The following is a 19,483-nucleotide window of genomic DNA, read 5'->3' on the forward strand; positions in this document are numbered from 1 at the left end:
ATACCTGTGCTCTACATATGAAAGTATGTATTTTGTATAATTCATGTAGCTGGTCCGATTGAGTTGAATCAGGATTTCCTTGGTCAAGTTATTTGTTGAGGTCAAACTTTTGTATTGGACACCCTTTGTTTCCAAACAAAAGGGAGGCTTCAAGTAGAATAGTTCCATTTACCTGTCTTGTGCATTAAAATTGTGGTCTCTTGCTCTTTCCTTTGCTGTGTAATACTTCTTATTTACCAATAATTGGTTTCCTAGTGATTAGTAAATGTTTAGATACAGTACTTGATTTTAATAATATGTTCATTTCTGGACAACTTTGTTTTGACAGTTAGGTCTGGTGTGTGACCTGTCATTATGACTAAAAAAGACCTTATGCTTTAAAACTAACTTCTTATACTAGCGCATCTCATCCTTATTGTATCTCATATAGTATTGTATTAATGAGAAATATGCCATCTTGTAAGTAGTTTTTGAAGAGATTGTGGGCAAATCAGTTCCTTTAGAAAAAAAACCCTGTTTTTTCTGATTCCTACATTCTGACGAAATCAGGACAAAAAAGCCCTCATCGTTTGTCATTGTAGATAGACCCCTAATTCCTCCTGGTTCTGTTGCAAAAGTACTGTTCTTTATGATCTGGCAAAAAATCAAATGGTAAAGGAATAAAGAAAGAAGTATCAGCCTTACAGAAAAATGAGACAGTTTTCCTTCATTTATTTGTCCTTCTCAAAGATAAAAATAGTTGAGGTTCCAAGAAGGGGTCATCTGGTTGCCACTTGGAGCTTCTCACCATAATGTTCCCTTGCTTCTACTTCAATAAAGACTATTCTCCTGTGCTGTAATTATCCCCTAGTACTGAGCCATCTGGTGTATGTGTGGCTGATACCTGCATATTACTTATGAAAACCTGTAATCAAAAGAGCCGAATTGTTTCCCTAGTATTAGAATATCCCAAAATAGCTACAGTGTGGTTAATTTAACTGCTGTCACAATTACTGCATACGTGTTTAATATTTCCTCAGCATGTTCAGGAGGTGCTTCCAGAATAAGAAACTAACACAGTTAGTTCCTCTTTGAGAAATCTTAATTTTCATCCTTGTGTTGTGAAGGAAAATAGGATTTTTTTTTCCAATGCTAGATTCCTGGTGCTGTTGATAAAGACATGTGGGAAAGCAGAGAACTTGTGTCTACGAGCTTCAAAGCCTGGAAAATTTAGGTTACAAGATGCTCAGTATCAGATTTCCATCTGATTGCTGAAAGGTCCTTGTCATATTAGAAAGAGTATGTAGCAATGGTCTTAGGACAAAATGTTTGGGTCTTGGTTGAGAATTAAGTACAACAACTCTGACCAGAGTCCCTGAAATGGGTTATGAAATGTTGTCTTCCTGCTGAGGAATACGATATGGTATTGGCAGCTGTGACAGCATATTCTGGTTTCTAGTGCCTTATCCTTTAAAAGAGTTTTTTTATAACAATCAAAGAATCCAAACCCAAATGTTTGGGAAAAAACCCAAAACCTTTACCAACATTCTACCTAAAAGCTGTTTACCTCTTGTTAAAATCACATTGTTCAAATTTTGTGGGCTTTTTATCAAAACCATATTGAAACAAAGCTTGCAGGGAAGGCATTCAGAATCTGCAGATTCAGAAAATGCATCCAGAACCTGCAGCATTTTATTTCTGTTTGGATGAAGATAATCTGCTCAGAATATTCCTTTGGCCACTTGTGTCCAATGGAAATAAGGTTAAAGGATAGATCATATCACTACTGATGTATGTCTTGGATTTAGACTTTATCGAGAACTATAATCATACCTGTGATGGTAAAGAAATGGGGAGCCTCCCCTGCTTCTTTGAGTAATGTTTCCCTTCCAGTCTCCCGTAAGGTGTTTGATTGGTTTGCAGTGAATTTGTTTGATCATCACTTCGGTTACAGAGTTGTGCAAGTCCAAAGCTATGTTACAACTGCTGTCAAACTGGAACATACCCTTACAATGAGCCCTAGGCAAGAGTCATGAATGATAGAAAACGTATAATTAGATAATTATATGAATTTGAAGTAGAAAGTTAGTTCTTATCATAGTTCTTTGTTGTCAGTATATGTAGTTATTATGCAGTTAGTATATGTAGGCTCTAGTAAAAGGGCAGAAGTACAACCACTACAGCAATTAAATGCATCGGTATATTAATTACCTATTTGATACATTGCATTACATGACCGTCTTTCTTTTTTAATCAAAGACTTGTCTATCAGGGACTTTTTATGATGAAGAGGCTCATGGCTGTTTGGATTACATCATAGTTTGCTCACTGTTTTGAGAATCAAGGACAGTCATAATGAGGGAATTTTCTCACCATATTATTATCTTATTAAAAGAAATGAGTTGCAAAGCATGTTTGGAACAGACATCTTGCATAGTTCTTTTCCAGCTTGCTTTCTGATAGTATAGAAGTTTAGCACATGCTTGTCCAAAAGCACTCTGGCTAATCCTGACCAGTAGTCCTTTAATTTGCTCTCAGAGTTGAGGATTAATCATGTTAGGGTGTTGATAAACTTACTCTTTTCAGGTAGGAGCAAATAAGAAGAGGGGTATATTTGCAGTATGTTCTTCTGTTATGCAGAATGTGGTAAAAACGTGCTTAGGAGCTGGCTGCTATTTTTACAAGGTAGATTTAAGTTTAGGGTTTGATCTACAGAATGACCTCCTTTTAATATGAGCCCTCAGTACAGGACAGGTTTTAATCTACAACACTGAAGATAAGCACCAGGGTTTTTAACATTTCTGAGGTAATGAGGGGACCATTAGTAAAATACAGTATCCTTACAAAAATCCTAATTAAACCTTAGTCTATCCTCGTTGTGAAACTTTATTTTTTTATTTACAACACTTGTTATGTATGTAATATGGGGATCAGAAAAGCAATCCTTCATTTTAGAATCCCCTACTCCAGGCTTTTAGGAATGATCTGTTCCCTGTTGATTCCAAAATAATGTCTTCATTATGCCAGAAATATAAAAACCTTTCTGCCTGACTGTGTCCTTAAAACCAGATAATTTTAACAATTTGTGTCTGAGATAAGGCAAAACTTTCCAAAGTTGGTTGTTACTTATTTTTAAACTGTGATATCTAAATATACTTTATTCATTCATCCACAAGGTTTTTTTGGTTGGGTTTTTTTTGTGGGTTTTTTTTTGTTTTGTTTTGTTTTGTTTTGTTTTGAAACTTCACCTGAAGCCTGAATAATTATACATTTTTGGGAATACTTCTGAGTAAATTTTATTTTTCCCCTTTTGATTTACATTAGGGGTATCTTAATTTCATTTCACTGGGACTTCTGTTAATGTGGACAGCATGGGAGGTGGCATTGCATCATTTAACTTTTCACTCTTTCTATGAGTGCAATCCCCACTTTTAATACTTTATAAATCTTTCGATGTGGTTTCCTTTCATTTCTTCTACATGTTGAGAGAGAGCAGCACGTCTTACGACAAGGTTCTTGTTTGGGGTATTTCTATGCACAGCTTCGTACTTTCCTCCAGCTTCGCCATTTTTGCTCAAAATGTATTAAAGCTTAAAAAGTCAAACTCTTAAGAAACACTGAGAAAAAATTAGTATATTTACAACTCATTTAATTAGATTGTTCTTAGCACTATAGGTTGTTTTTTTTTCATTCTGCTTCAAACATTATGATGATGCTTTGGAAGCAGTTAGACATGTTAATGCATTTTTACTTCCACTATGTTTTTATCTTTTCCAACATATGGATGCAACAAGATTTTTCCATGATTTTTTTTTTCCTAAAAGCAGTCTGCTTCATAAACAATTAAATGGGACTGTGTAGTTGATTTAAGAATTTTTCAGAAATGTGATTCTTGGCTCTATTCAATACAGCACTCTTTCTATTCTTTTGTATTTAACATCAGCCAGGTTGTGTATTGCAGATATGAGTACCCATAGGGCTTTGGGATGAAAATTCACACGTGAAAAGATTTATCCTTGCAAAGCATCTCGGTGTCTCATCTTTTCTCACTCTGGCCAACACATACATATTCAGATTTTTAGGCAGGTTGGGCAATACTAAAATTATAGGAAACTTTGTCTAAATACTCCAGAAAATACCATCCTCTGTTTCTGTGTCATATTTGTATATGAAATTACTGAATTTGATTGCATTAACACTAATTACATTATATGCTATTTATATGTGTATATGCTGAAGGGAAAGAGGTATATGGAAAAGGAACTTTGGATTCAAGTCCTCTTTTCACACAATGCTGTTGCAATGTATCTCTGTCTGGTAGTTGGAATTGATTGCTTCATTCTTAAGTGCAGATTTGGTAATGATTTTCCTTGCTTATAACCTTAATTACTGTTCTGCATAAATGCTTAGGGAACAGATCAATAATGTTATATGATATAGTCGATTCACTTAATGAGCTTTTTCTGGGTGAATGGGAAATATGTCAGTTCACAGGGATATTTTGAATTATTTTTATATCTGGGATGGCATCTCTCAAATTAACCGAGTTAGGTTCTGTTCAAGGAGTGTCGTAAATGTTTGACAGAATATGCCTACAGAATAGCAAGCAGCGTAGGGAAAGAGTTTTGCTCTGGACTGCAAACTTTTCAGGGGTACAGAAAGCTGTTAAGCAGCTTTCTTAGAGTTAAAAAAATTAAATTGAAGTTTTGTCGCAGTTTTGTGTGGTTGGGTGCTGGAAGAGAACGGGGGTGCAGAAAATGGCTGCTGTGAGGAGCTGCTGGGATTCTCTGTGGCCCCAAAGTGTAAGCAATTCAAGGCCAAAGTCACGGCCTGAGAGATAGTCACAGCGCCTCTGAGAATCACATATAGGGGAAAAAAACCTGGCAGCAGCTGCATTTTGCCACCAGAGAAGGGAGCGAGAAGATGTAACGAGCTGTGCAGACACCAAGGCTGGGGAGGGTGGGGGAGGAGGTGCCCCAGGTGCTGGAGAGAAGAATGCGCTTGCAGCCCGTGGAGAAACCCATGGTAGAGCGTGTGTCCCCATGGAAAAAGCCAAGACCCCACCTGCAGCCCGTGAAGGGGCTCCATGCTGGATGGAACAGGTGGAGACATAGAGAAGACACTGTGACCCTGTGTTGGAGCAAGCCTCTGCCAGCACTTGCAACCTACAGAGAGAGAGATAGAGGGAGAGATTGATTTGCACTGGAACAGGCTTGCTGGGGGGAGGCCTGTAACCCTGTGAAAGATTTACTACCGCTCGCCATAGCAGTGATCCACGGCAGGGCAGCTGAATGAAGAGAGATAAAGCCCTGGGAGAAGAGACTCAGGTTGGAGAAGTTTGAGGAGGACTGTCTCCCATGGGTGGGACTCCACGGTGCAGCATGGGAAGGGTGTGGAAAGAATGTTCCGTCCCCATCCCCCCATCCTGAGAAGGAAACCAACTTGCAAGGGACTGACCAAAGCCCCCATCTCCCAGTCCCTGCCCCGCCCCCCCGTGCTGTGAACAGGAGGGAAGAAGGGAGCAAAATTCTGACTAAAGTCTGCTGAGGAGGGAGTGGTGGGGGGAAAGTGTTTTAAGATCTGATGGTGCTCCCGACTCCGGTTTTCACTGTTTTTGTAGCGTAGTGTAATAAATTAGATAGTTTTTTCCTTCATTCTGTGTTGAGTCTGTTTTGCCCATGTCATTGCTGACAGAATGATCTCTTCTTGTCCTTATCTTGATTCCTGAGCCTCTTGATATATATTTTCTCCCCTGTCCAACTAAGAAGGGGAGTAATAGACTGACTTTGGTGGGCATCTGGCCTCCAGCAAGGGCTAAACCACCACAAGTTTCCTAACACATTTGGTGAGACTTTTCATAGTCAATTCCTAGATAAAAAACGAATGTGTTAAAAAAATGTACATGAAACTCTTGGAATACTACTGAGAGTCCTTGGGATGGAGTAATTTTGAAGAAAAGAAATCAGTTGAGATTTTCTTGCAAATAATGAAAAGACTAATTTTTTGAAATACCATAATAAGGTATTCTACAACCCTTTTTAATTTAAAAAGCCATTTTCCATGTTAATATTATCACCTGTTTTGCAGAATTCCAAATGCCAGTTGAATGAAGAAATTAGGGAGCACTCTAGGAGAGTGTTTCCCTCTGTGATAAAATACATTGTGGATATGCTTATATGGGAAGAAGAGAAGGAACTGCCTCCAGAACTTACAGTTAGGTAAGGAGTATTTCCAACTTTCTCTTCAAGGCACTAGACACTTTGATAACAAATTTGACTGTAGTATTCTTACACTCATGCAAACATATCAGTGCCAAAATGCCTGTTAAATGCACTGTAACGTTTTTGACCTAAAGTTACATTGAGAAAAGCTCTTGATACTTCATGGATCAAGTAGTGCGCAATCGTGTGTAGTGATAATCAAAATAGAGAAAGACTGTTGGAAGTCATATTTAAAAGACAACTGGGATCATAAAACAGCAGAGAAGGGAAATAATAATGGAATAATGAAATAATTTAAAATCTCTTTTATACTTGGTATACGTTTTCTGGGCCATTTTTTGGTGAGGGAACTTTTGAGTGTGCTTTTGACATGAAGAATGTACTTCATTTTCTTCAATAATTGTTTTGTATTTGGCATTTCTCTAAATCTGTAAAGTGAGCTGTTGCTTGTATTGTATAGGACATGATTTACAACTTCATTTGTGTGCTGATCACTTTTTCCCAGCAGAGAGAAGGTAGACAGCTACTACTGTGTCCTTTTCAATGATGAACATCATTCTTATGATCATGTCATCTATAGCCTGCAGAGGGCACTTGGCTGCGAACTTGGTGAAGCCCAGTTGCATACTACTGCCATAGATAAAGAGGTTAGTGCATTCTACATATGGGAGAAAGTAACTTTTTAATCCTTATAGCCTCTTGATCATAGAATCTTGGTTTCTGGGATGCCAGAGCTTGAAGAGAGAGAAAGTTATGTTGCAGAGTAATAGTAATTCAGCACTTGCTTCGAGAAAGTATTTAAACTGTATTAATTCTTTTTCTTCAGGACAAAATCAAGTATCTAGTGAAAATGAAGAGCTGATTTGTCTGGAATCGCTCCTTGCCTGTTTGGCATATTTTCCTTACATCTATTTTTTATCCCCACAGCTGAGATTAATGTTTTATTTTAATGGTATTTGTCTGGAAAAAAAATCCCAAGTCAGAAATATATATATTTTCAGTTATATTTAATCAGCAGTGTAACTTACAGTTTGCAAGAGCTAGTGCTCATTCTGGCTCAGACTTAAATTTGAAAATCTTAAAGCTTCAGGTTAAGCAAGTGAAACCAGGAAGAATCAATGAAAGATGTGAATGAACATGACAGTTTTACTATTTTTCAAACTCATGTCCTGTGTAAAGACCTTACACTAGTAATGTGAGCTTGTTTCTTCTTCTCCCCCAGTGGGGGGAAAAAAAGGGTGAGTGAATTATCTTAACTGCAACCGTATTTTTTTACCTCACAGAAGTAGAAAACTTACACATTTGCACATCAAGAAACTTTGTCTACAGCTGTATATGTATTTGTTGTATCTTTACATAGAAAACATCTTACTCCTTAGTATCACTAAACATCTTACTAATCACTTTTTAATCTGTAAAAACCATGCTTTCTTTTTTGTGTTCCCATTTGTTCAGGTAGTGAAAGTTTATTTGCATTTTGTAGTCTTATGTAGTTACAAGGCTTGTCCTGAAATTGCATGGGTTTTAAATTGTGTTTATCCTTGCATACTTACAGAGTAACTTGTAAAGGTTTCTGTTTGAAGATTCCTTTTGATTGAAACCTAAATTTGAGATCCAGAGTTGATCAGACTTTCTGTTCTACAAGCACATAGCTAGGTTATATTGTTTTAATTACAACAGTTCTACAATATGCAGCTACTTCCTCCCTTGTGTGAAATTCTGCTGTGTGGAAAACTTGTTTTAGAAACTTGTATCTCTCATTTCCTTTGAGTGGAATTTGAGGTTTGAGCTGGATCTGTTCTTGAAAGCGCTATCAAACCCACGTTTAGCATATACCTTGCTATTTCGTATGCAGAAGTCAGAAATAGTAGGCAAGATTGTAGACAAGCAAGTAAGGATGAGTGTGCTTTGAAGTACAGAAGAAGGAACAGAAATTAACTCCTTTCTTTAAAGGAAGGAAGTTGATGGTGGTTTGTATTTAAATCATTCCGCAGAAATCCCACTCATTTGTTTTAGTGTGTACATGAACATCCTTATCTAATTAATATTAAGATACCTGGACTTGACTTTGCTCTTCTATTGTTTAATTAAAATAGCTTTTTTCTAAAGATAATTATGTTAATTTTGATTTGCTTCTCTCTAAAAGCACCATAGTGATGTCGGTCTCTGCTTTCTGTATAAAAAAACGTAGTAGGGACCAAGCTTGTGAAATTTTGGGTTTGTTTTATGTTGGTCTCATGCTCAATATTTTCTTTCAACAGGGTCGTAGAGCTGTTAAGGCAGGACATTTTGCCTCTTGTCAGGAAGCAAAAGAAGAAATCAAGGTAACTTCCTAAAATATTTTTTGCATTGAAAAAACACAACATATCAACCTCATAATTATTAATACTGAAGACTTATTTGTACAGTCTTTAAATTAGTCTATCTGTGTTTTCGTAGCCATGCTGTGAACTTTTTGACATTGAATTTATCCCACCACCTTTGGTATGGATAGGTATATTCAGAAATAAAACATCAAACCGATTTCTTTTTTTTTTTGTTAGAGTTTGCCAGTAACATGTGCTTGGGAGAGGTAATGGGTGGTAAAGGCAAATGTGAAAATTCATGTTATCTTTGTTTATATCTACTAATATTTACCTGACTCCTAGAGACATTCTGAAAATGTTTCTCAACGACCACTTCATGTGGAGGTTCTGCATGCTGATGTTATGGCTCACCAGAAGTTTGCCTTGCGCCTTGGTTCTTGGCTGAACAAACTCATGAGCTATTCAAGTAAGCATAACTGATTTTTTTTTAAATTAATGATAATGCCATGACAGAATTTGAATGGCTAATACTCTCTCAAAAAAATGCCTTTACCAGTGTTATATATGATATTTCCTTATTAAAACACTTCCACATTTCTCATAACTAGAAGATAAATACTACAGTAGTATGGTTGCTGATATCCATCAGTATGGTTATGAATATCAATCCTTTTCTGTTCCTTCTTGCTAAAATAAATGTCTTTCCCTGCTCGAGCTCTGTCTGTTCCTCTAGAAGTTTATTATTTTCAGTTTCAGCATTTCAGGCCTATTTTAGTGACTTCTTTGCTTAAAAGCTGCTGGTGGAAAGATGCAGAACACCTCCATCACTGAAAGCATACATCCTCTGCTTGAATTAATTCCTGCTTCAGATTTGATAGCAATGATTAATTAGGCAGTATCAGTAGAACAAACAAACAAAAGCTTTAATTAAAAAAAAATATCCAGTAGTGGAAGGTCTATTGTAAGCTTTCAAGCATTGTTCTGGTGTTCAACGATGCTCGTGGTTTTAAAGACGACTTCTGAATCAGTGTAATTTTTATTTCTGATACTGGTTTTCTTTCATAGCTGTGTTCTGCCAAACTAAAGTCATAATACAATTTGGTTTCACCATACAAATATGCTCTGCTTACTGCTTATCTTCCTTCTTGATAGGGAAGTCCATTAGTCTGCTTTAGCCTTTTTTGCAAGCTTGGATAAAAAAGCTAATTCCTTATTTTCTTTTCCTGAACAATTTCCAATTTTTCCCTTGAAATACAAATACCAGAATTTTACCTTTTTGTAATTCTTTTCGACATTTTAAAGGATTTTCACTTTCTGTTCTTTTCAACTTTGTATTTATTTTACTGATGGTATTTTCTTACTCAGGTCCTCAGACATTTCTAACCAGTATGAATTTTTGACTGTGTGATTTGTTTGTAGTGAAAGCTTGATTTTTGTCAATGTTTTTATTCCTAGATAATTTTTCTTACTATTTTCAATTTTACAAGGTTACTCTATTTAAAATACTGACAGCTAATGATTCAGCTGATGACTGTGAGTATTTTAACTGACAAGTTGGTGTCAGTGCCCCAGCAAATCCCCCAAATTTTAGGATTTTAAGCATTAACTTTTTGCTGATGAGAGAAACTAAGAAGGAGTTAGGAAATTCTTATAGGTTAATTGTTACTTTAATATGTTTTATGAGATTGAACTCTAACATTCCTGTCATTGTTCTTTTGGATTATATACAGAGATGTGTTAAGAGTCTGATGTTCTGTACTCAGTTGGAATTTTTTGATGGTCTGGTGGTTCCTGTTCTTTTCCTGGTTTTGCTCTGAGTAGTAGAACATGGATCAAGAAGCATTCAACACTGTTTCTTTCCTGGTTGTCCAGAAATTGATTTGTGACACTCCACGTTTCCTTTTGAAATATGTATTGTAAGACCTTATTTCTGAACATAAGTAATCCATGACTGGCTCTGATATGTTGATTCCCAAAAACTGCTTCAGCATGTAGTGTATTTACTGATAGGTACAAGCAGATCATAGAATCATAGAATGCATGGGTTGGAAGGGACCCCAAGGATCATAGAGCTCCAACCCCCCTGCCACAGGCAGGGACACCAACCTCCAGCCTGGATCTACACAAGGTTACCCAGGGCCCCATCCAACCTGGCCTTGAACACCTGCAGGGACGGGGCATCCACCACCTCTCTGGGTAGCCTGTTCCGGCACCTCACCACTCTGTAAAAAATTTCCCCTTAATATCTAATCTAAACCTTCCTTCCTTTAGTTTTAATCCATTCCCCCTTGTCCTGCCAGTGTCTACCCTTTTAAAAAGTTGATTCCCCTCCTGTTTCTCTGCTCCCCTCAGGGACTGGAAGGCTGCAATGAGGTTCCCCCACAGCCTTCTCTTCTCCAGGCTGAACAAGCCCAGCTCCCTCAGCCTCTCTTTGTAGGGGAGGTGCTCCACCCCTCTAACCATCTTCATGGCCTCCTCTGAACTCTCTCCAACAGTTCCACATCTTTCTTGTATTGGGGGCCCCAGCTCTGGACACAGGACTCCAGATGGGGTCTCATGAAGGCAGAGCAGAGAGGGACAATCACCTCCCTGTCCCTGCTGGCCACCCCTCTTCTGATGGAGCCCAGGATACCATTGGCCCTACGAGCTGCAAGAGCACTCTGCTGGCTCATGTTAAGTTTCTCATCTACCAGAATCCCCAAGTCCTTCTCAGCAGGGCTACTCTCAAGGAGCTCTTCTCCCAGTCTGTATCTGTGTCTGGGATTCTTCCAGCCCAAGTGCAAGACCTTACTTTGCAGTGTTGAACCTCATTAGGTTCACCTGGGCCCACCTTTCCAGCCTGTCAAGATCCCTCTGGATGGCTCCTTTCCTTCTATTGTGTCAACCACACCACTCAGTTTGGTGTCATCCGCAAACTTGCTGAGGGTGCACTTAATTCCATCATCAATGTCATTGATAAAGATGTTAAAGAGCACCAGTCCCAAGACAGACCCCTGGGGGACACCGCTTGTCACCGGCCTCCACCTGGACATAGACCCATTGACCACCACCCTTTGTCTGCATTCTGTCAACCAGTGTCTTATCCACTGGATGGTCCACCCATCAAATCCACATCTCTCCAGTGTAGAGATAAGGATGTGGTGGGGGACTGTGTCAAAGCCCTTGCACAAGTCCAGGTAGATGACATTGGTTGTCTTCCCTTTATCTACTGACACTGTCACTCCATCATAGAAGGTCACCAGATTGGTGAGGCATGGCCTTTCCTTGGTGAAGCCGTGCTGGCTGTCCCAGATCACCCACTCATCCCTCGTGTCATCCAAGAGGATGTGTTCCATGATCTTCCCAGGCACAGAGGTGAGGCTCACAGGCCTGTAATTCCCTGGGTCTTCCTTGCTCCCTTTCTTATAAATGGGAGTGACGTGAGCTTTTTTCCAGTCCCCAGGGACCTCTCCTGACAGCCACGACTTTTCAAATATGATGGAGAGCGTCTCGGCAACCACATCAGCCAGCTCCTTCAGGACCCTGGGATGCATGTCATCCGGCCCCATAGACTTGTCTCATGACTCAGTCTCATGAGGCGGTTTTGGACTTGCTCTGTCCTTACAGTGCAGGGGGATTTACTCCCCCAGTTCCCACCTAGAGGTCCAGGGATGCAAGGTTCTGGGACTTGAGAATTATGAGAATCCTGGCTGCCAGAGAAGACCAAGACAAAGAACTCATTCAGTACCTCAGCCTTCTCCACATCAGTTGTAGCCAATTCTCCTTTCTCATTTACCAAGGGGAGTATGTTCTCTTTGGCCTGTCTCTTCTGGCCAATGTACCTGTAAAATGCATTCTTGTTGTTTTTAACATCCCTCACCAATTTCAGTTCCATCTGCGCCTTGGCTTTCCTGATCCCATCTCTGCAAGTCTGAACAGCATCCTTGTATTATTTCCAGGCAACACACCCTTGTTTCCAGAGCTTGTATTTGCCTTTCTTTTCCCTCGTTTTGGCCTGCAGGTCCTTGCCTAGCCATGCTGGCCTCCTGCCCCTCCTGCCCACTTCCTTATTCAGAGGGACAGAGAGCTCTTGAGCTCTCAGAAAGGCATCCTTAAAGAGTAGCCACCTTTCCTCAATGTTTCTGTCTCTAAGGACCAACTCCCAGGAGATCTTGGCCAACAAGTCCTTAAACAGCCTAAAGTTTGCTCTCCTGAAGTTCAGGGTCCTGATGACACTCTTTGCCAGGCCCACATTCCTTGAGATCGCAAACTCAACTAGGGCATGGTCACTGCAGCCCAAGCTGTCTCCAACCTTAATACCTTTAATGATCTCCCCCACACTGGTGAGCACCAGGTACAGCAATGCATCACCTCTGGTCAGTCTGTCCAAAACCTGAACCAGAAAGTTGTCATCTATAGACTCCAGGAGTCTCCTGAATCTCTTGTAGCTTGCTGTGTGGTATTCCCAGCAGATACCCGTGTGGTTAAAGTCCCCCAACAGGATGAGTGCCTGCGACCATGATGCCTCCTGCAGCTGAAGGAGGAAAGCCTCATCAGTAGTCTCACTTTGATCAGGTGGCCTGTAGTAGACCCCTATCACCAGATGGTCTTTATTAGTCCCATCCCTAATTCTGACCTACAGGCTCTCAACCTGCTCCTGACCACTTCTTAGAGAGAGCTCCTCACAGTCTATCCTCTTTTTAACATAGAGGGCAACTTCACCACCCTTCCTACCTAGTCTATCCCTTCTAAAAAGGCGATACCCTTCTACAGGGGTATTCCAGCTGTTGAAATCATCCCACCATGTTTCCATGATTGCAACTAGATCATAATTTTCCAGTGACATCACGGTTTCCAATTCCTCCTGCTTATTACCCATGCTGTGTGCGTTTGTTTAAAGACACTTCAGCTGGGCTTTCTGACTCGCTACCTTTTTTAAGGAGCCCTCCCTCAAACCTCTGGGAGGAAACTGAAGTTTTACCCCACTGCCTCCTAGAGGGACGTTAGAAGGTTCTGGAAGGGAGGTCAGAAATACTACCTCCTCTGAGCAATCCCCAGAAGTTTCTATGGGACACTTTAGAGGTATTTCCCTACAATCTTGTAGAATTTCAGCATCTCCAAGCCCTTCTCTATCTCGTTGAATTTCACCCTCTTCATCCTTTGAATCTAGTATAAAGCTAGAGGCTACTTGCTCTACCCTAGCAAGCCTCACTGTACCCCCTCCCCCCCTTCCTAACTAGTTTAAAGCTCCATCAATGAGACCTGCCAGCTCTTGAGCAAGGATTTTTTTCCCTCTTGGAGACAGGTGGCACCCGTCTGCTGCTGTCAGGCCAGGCGCTGAGTAGACTGCCCCATGATTGAAAAACCTAATTTTCCTAAGGTGGCACCAGCCCCTCAGCCACCTATTCAACACCTCTACTTTCTTAGCCCACTTCGTGTTCTTTGCTGCCCCAAATGGGGTAGAAGAAAACACCACTTGCACTCCCGCTCCCTCAATCAGCCTCCCTAAACCCCTGAAGTCTCTTCTGATACTTCTCAGACTTTGAGAGATTTCATCACTGCCTGCCTGAACAATGAGTAACAGGTAGTAATCAGAGGGGTGAAACAGATCCGGGAGTTTTCTAGTTGTGTCCTTGATCCGCGCCCCAGGGAGGCAGCACACTTCCCTATGGGTAGGGTCTGGTCTGCATATCGGGCCCTCTGTTCCCTTGAGAAGGGAGTCCCCAATCAAAATCACCTTTCTGTCTTTCCTGGTGGAGGCAGTCTTGAGGTATGGAGTTGACTTCCTCACTCTTGGCCTCCTATTAGGGGGATTGACCCCCACGTTCCCATTTGCCTCCTCTTCAACTCCCAGCACCTCAAACCTATTGCTTAGGGGGACCTGGGGAACCAAGGTAGGCAGGGAGGAGGTTTTCCCATGGCGCCAGGCCAGGACTATCTTCCAGCCCTCTCCGTCTTTCTGGTCACCCACTTCTGCCTGTTCTGCCTGATAGGGCTGGGGATCCATCATTTTTTAGGGAAAATTTCCCTGGTGACTTTCCTTCTGGCATGCCAGCGAGTTGCTCCACCAATCAATCTCTCTCTCACACTCCCTAATGCTTCTTAGTCTCTCCACCCCTTCTTTGAGCTCTGCCCCCGTGCTAAGCAGATCTTCCACCTGCTCACACCTCACACAGGTGGAATTGCCACTACCATCCACCAGCAGGAGCAGGCTCAGGCACTCCCTGCAGCCAGAGACTTGCACAGCCTCCTGGGCAGGCCCTCGGTCTGGGTCTCCATGCTGTTAATGGGGCAAGCCCTCTGCCTGGTGGAGGCCATGTTAATCTGTGGTTGCAGAGACTGTCAGTAGGTGAGACAGTTCCCCACGTGTTGAGAGCAAGAACGTACCTGCCCTGCCTGGCTACATGAGCTTATAGGTTCATCACTGCACACGCACTGACCTCCCTTCTCTGCGTCAGGTGTCGCTGCCCTATCTATCGCTACAGCTCTGGCTATGCCGGTTCTGAGCAGTCGACTTCGTGGACTATATATAGAATCATAGACTCATAGGGGTTCAAAGGGACCTTGAGAGATCATCGGGTCCAACCTCCCCCGCCAAAGCAGGGTCCCTAGGACAGGTTGCACAGGGAGGAGTCCAGATGGGTCTTGAATATCTCCAGAGATAGAGACTCCACCACCTCCCTGGGTAGCCGATTCCAGGGCTCTGTTGCCCTCACTGTGTAAGAGTTCTTCCGCATGTTGGTGCGGAACTTTGTATGCTCCAACTTGCAGCCATTGCCCCTTGTCCTGTCTCCACAGACCACTGAGAAGGGGCTGGCCATTTCCCCCCTGCATCCCGTACTTAAGATATTTATAAACATTAATAAGGTCCCCCCTTAGTCTTCTTTTCTTTAGGCTGAACAGTCCCAGCTCACTCAGCCTTTCCTCATAGGGGAGATGCGCCAGGCCCTTAATCATCTTTGTAGCCCTTCTCTGGACTCCCTCCAGGAGATCCCTGTCCTTTTTATACCAGGGAGCCCAGAACTGGACACAATACTCCAGGTGGGGCCTGACCAGGGCAGAGTAGAGGGGGAGGATCACCTCCTTCGGCCTGCTGGTCATACTCCTCCTGATGCACCCCAGGATCCCGTGGGCTCTCTTAGCCAGCAGCGCACACTGCTGGCTCATGGCCAACCTGTCATCAACCAGGACCCCCAGGTCCTTCTCCACAGAGCTCTTCTCCAGCAGGTCATCCCCCAGCCTGTACTGATACAAGCGGTTATTCCTTCCCATGTGCAAGACTCTACTCAGCTTTGTTATCAGGATGTCATGGGAGACAGTATCAAAGGCCTTGCTGAAGTCAAGGTAGATGACATCCACTGCTCTCCCTCCATCTACCCAGCCTGTCATGAGATCGTAGAAGGCTATGAGATTGGTCAAGCACGATCTCCCCTTGGTGAATCCCTTCTGACTACTCCTCATGTCCTTCTTCTCTTCCAACTGCTTGGAGATGGCATCCAGAACAAGCTGTTCCATCACCTTTCCATGGACAGAGGTGAGGCTGACTGGCCTATAGTTGCTAGGATCCTCCTTCCTGCCCTTTTTAAAGATCAGAGTGACATTGGCCATCCTCCAGTCCTCAGGCACTTCTGCTGTTCTCCAAGACCTGTCGAAGATGATAGAGCGGCTCAGCAATCACTTTTGCTGGCTCCCTCAGGACATGTGGATGCATCCCATCTGGGCCCATGGATTTGTGTGCTTTAATTAATCCCTTTGAGCCACCCCTGGACCCCCCCCACCTCAACCAGAGGGAAGCTCTTCATTTCCCAAACTCTATTACTTTCTCCAGTGTCTGTGGGTCCTGAGGGGCCTTCGAAGTGAAGACTGAAGCAAAGAAGGCTTTCAGTATCTCCACCTTATCGTAATCCCACGTTACCAGGACACCTGCCTTGTTCAGCAAGGGACCCAGATTATCCCTGGTCATTCTCTTACTATTCACATATCTAAATAACCCTTTTTATAATCCTTTATGTTCCTTGCCAGTTTCAATTACAAGTGGGCTTTAGCCTTCCTAGTCACATCCCTACAGTCCCTGACAACATTCCTATGTTCTTCCCAGGTGCTCAGACCCTTTTTCCACAGTTCATGGACCTGCTTCCCTTTGAGTTTACTCATTCGCTCCCTGCTCATCCACGCAGGTCTTCTGCCTCTCTTTCCCGATTTCTTGCTCAAAGGGATGCATCGGTCCTGTGCTTGGAAGAAGCGCTGTTTAAATGCTACCCAGCTCTCACAGGCTCCCTTACCTTCTAACAGCGTAGCCCAAGGGATTAGGTTGCGGAAGAGATCAAAGTTAGCTCTTCTAAAATTGAGGGTAGCTATCCTACTTTTGCCTTGCTTCTTCCACTCAGGATCTTGAACTCTACCATTTCATGGTCGCTTTGTCCCAAGCTGCCCCCAACCTTCACTTCCTCAGTGAGTCCCTCCTTGTTGGTAAAAACAAGGTCCAGTACCCGCCTTCCCCTTGTAGGTTCCTGCACCATCTGTAGCAAGAAATTGTCTTCAACATACTGCAGAAATTGTCTAGACTGCATACGACTGGCCCTGTTGCTTGCCCAGCAAATAATCTGTGTAATTGAAGTCTCCCATAAGGACCAGTGCCTGGGATCTCGAGGCTACTTCTAGCTGCTTGTAGAATGCACTATAACTCGCTCCTCCTGATCAAGTGGCCTGTAGTACACACCCACAACAGTGTCACACGCACTAGCCTCCGCCTTGATTCTTACCTACAAGCACTCAACTGATGGATCATCCTTCCCCAGGTGGAGTTCAATAGATTCTAGCTGCTCTCTTACATAAAGAGCAACTGCTCCACCTCGCCACCCCAGCCTATCTTTCCTAAAAAAGCACATAGCCATCCATGACAGTGTGCCAGTCATCCAGGCTGTCCCAATACGTCTCTGTGATTGCAATGAGATCGTGGCCCTGCGACTACACAAAGATCTCTAACTCCTCTTTATTACCCATGCTACGCGCATTTGTGTATAGGCACTTTAGGGGGGCAGCAGATGCAGATAACCTCAACAGGTCACAGGGACATTTCCGATAGGGATGGGCAGTGGTGGCTCCACTGAGGAGTTCTCAGGGCACTCCATAGTATTTTCTTTACTATCACGTGAAACAACATTCCCAAGTCCGTATACTATATATATGCACTATATATGTATGCACACACTATATATATATATATGTATAAAAAAAAATATATACATATATAGTGTATATATATATTATATACTATAATGTTCTGAAAACCTACAAAAGACTGCCTTTTAAAGCCCGAGATGGAGACCAGCGTAGACTTTGCGAAGATGATTAAGGGCCTGGAGCATCTCCCCTGTGAGGAAAGGCTGAGTGACCTGATGCTGTTCAGCCTTGAGAAAAGAAGACTGAGAGGGGATCGGATCAATGGTTATCAATATCTGAAGTGTGGGACACAGAGGGACATGGCCAGCCTCTTCTCAGTGGTCTGTGGGGACAGTACAAGGGTCGATGGCCTCAAGTTGGAGCACAGGAAGTTCTGCACCAATCTGGGGAAGAACTTTTACACAGTGAGAGTGACAGAGCCCTGGGACAGGCTGCCCAGGGGGGTGTGGGGTCCCCTTCTCTGCAGAGATTCCAGACGGGTGTCTGGACACCTCCTTGTGCGACCTGTCCTAGGCACCCTGCTTTGGCAGGGGGGTTGGACCCGACGATCTCTTGAGGTCCCTTCCACCCCATATGATTCAGTGATTCTGTTACTTGCCTAGCCTGTGCATTTCTGTACTGACTTGGTGAACTCTTCGTATGGATCTGCTTTGCAAAGCTTTTTAATTTTAATTTTTAAAAAGCTGTCTTTTAATTTTAAATCACTCTTGTGCTTTGCTGGATTTATTAAATAAAGAAAGTAATAATAATAGGAAGAAATTAGTAAAGGGAGAGTATGTGGGGGTTTGTTCACTGAGGAAAAAAACTGTTAGAAAATAATTCATACAGAAGTGCCGTCTATTTTCTTTATTTAAAGAACAGAATTCTGTCATTCTTATCTTGTTGGCTCATACCGTTTATGTAACAAAGCATTCTTGTACAAATGAGTGATTTTATTCCTATAGGTGACTTTCGCCAGATCTTCTGTCAGATATGCCTCAGAGAAGAAGCCGGATCTGAAAAGCCCTGCCTCATAAGCAAGTTGATGTTATGGGATGCAAAACTTCATAAAGGTTCGTGTATGCATGATGCTGAAGAGGCAAATTAATTTTTCCAGTGTGTAACAAGTGTGTAAAAAGTAAACAAGTGGTATGCAGGTGCGGTTACATTTCTTTATAGTTATTATACTGTGTTTTTTGATATAGCCTTTATTTTTATGATGGAGATAATTGATATTTTGGTATGTATTCACCTCCTAAATGTTTTCTGCATTATGTAGATTGAAAAATCTTTTCACAAGATGTGATCTGATGCTTACTTGCATTTTAAATATATACCAATAAATGTTAAAAAATATAAAAGAAATAGGAGTAATTTTATTCATGTACTTCATAACCATTTCAAGGTTTTTAATGATTTTTTAGTTATAAATAATCGTTCCTCTCTTGTGCAGGAAGCTCATCTTAGTACAATAAAGTGATGTGCTTTGTATTGACTCTTCACAGGGGCAAGGAAGGTTCTTCATGAACTTATCTTCAGTAGCTTTTTCATGGAAATGCAATACAAAAAACTTTTTGCTGTGGAATTTGTGAAGGTAAATGGTTGGATTTTTTTCTAAGAATTTTTACTGGTTTTGTAAAACTTCCCCCAAACCTGAAAATTGTTTCAGGATAAATAATGAATTTTCAACAAGCAGAACTTCTACAACTGTCTTAGCCTTTATGGAGTGTATTAATTCTGATGTCATTGGTTTGTTCCTTATAATCATCCAGGGATATATGCTGTTTCTGAATGCAGTAGTCTGTGTATCTTTTGAAATGGCAGATGAACTGCAAC

The 19,483-nt window shown here is 41.8% G+C and overlaps 1 protein-coding gene across 1 annotated transcript in view; it reads left to right on the forward strand.

Moving 5' to 3' along the window:
• The window catches only part of UBR1 (ubiquitin protein ligase E3 component n-recognin 1), a gene marked incomplete at its 5' end in the record, with an annotated part of 78,997 nt that overhangs the window by 16,054 nt on the left and 43,460 nt on the right, over positions 1-19,483 (forward strand). The window contains 6 exons of the mRNA XM_084263857.1: positions 6,067-6,197; positions 6,706-6,847; positions 8,462-8,524; positions 8,849-8,972; positions 18,613-18,720; positions 19,153-19,241. Of these exons, the coding sequence (XP_084119983.1) occupies positions 6,067-6,197; positions 6,706-6,847; positions 8,462-8,524; positions 8,849-8,972; positions 18,613-18,720; positions 19,153-19,241 (657 nt within the window). The remainder of the gene's footprint in view (positions 1-6,066; positions 6,198-6,705; positions 6,848-8,461; positions 8,525-8,848; positions 8,973-18,612; positions 18,721-19,152; positions 19,242-19,483) is intronic.

Source organism: Gallinula chloropus (assembly GCF_964237585.1).
Source record: "Gallinula chloropus genome assembly, chromosome: 4".
NCBI classification, from domain to species: domain Eukaryota; kingdom Metazoa; phylum Chordata; class Aves; order Gruiformes; family Rallidae; genus Gallinula; species Gallinula chloropus.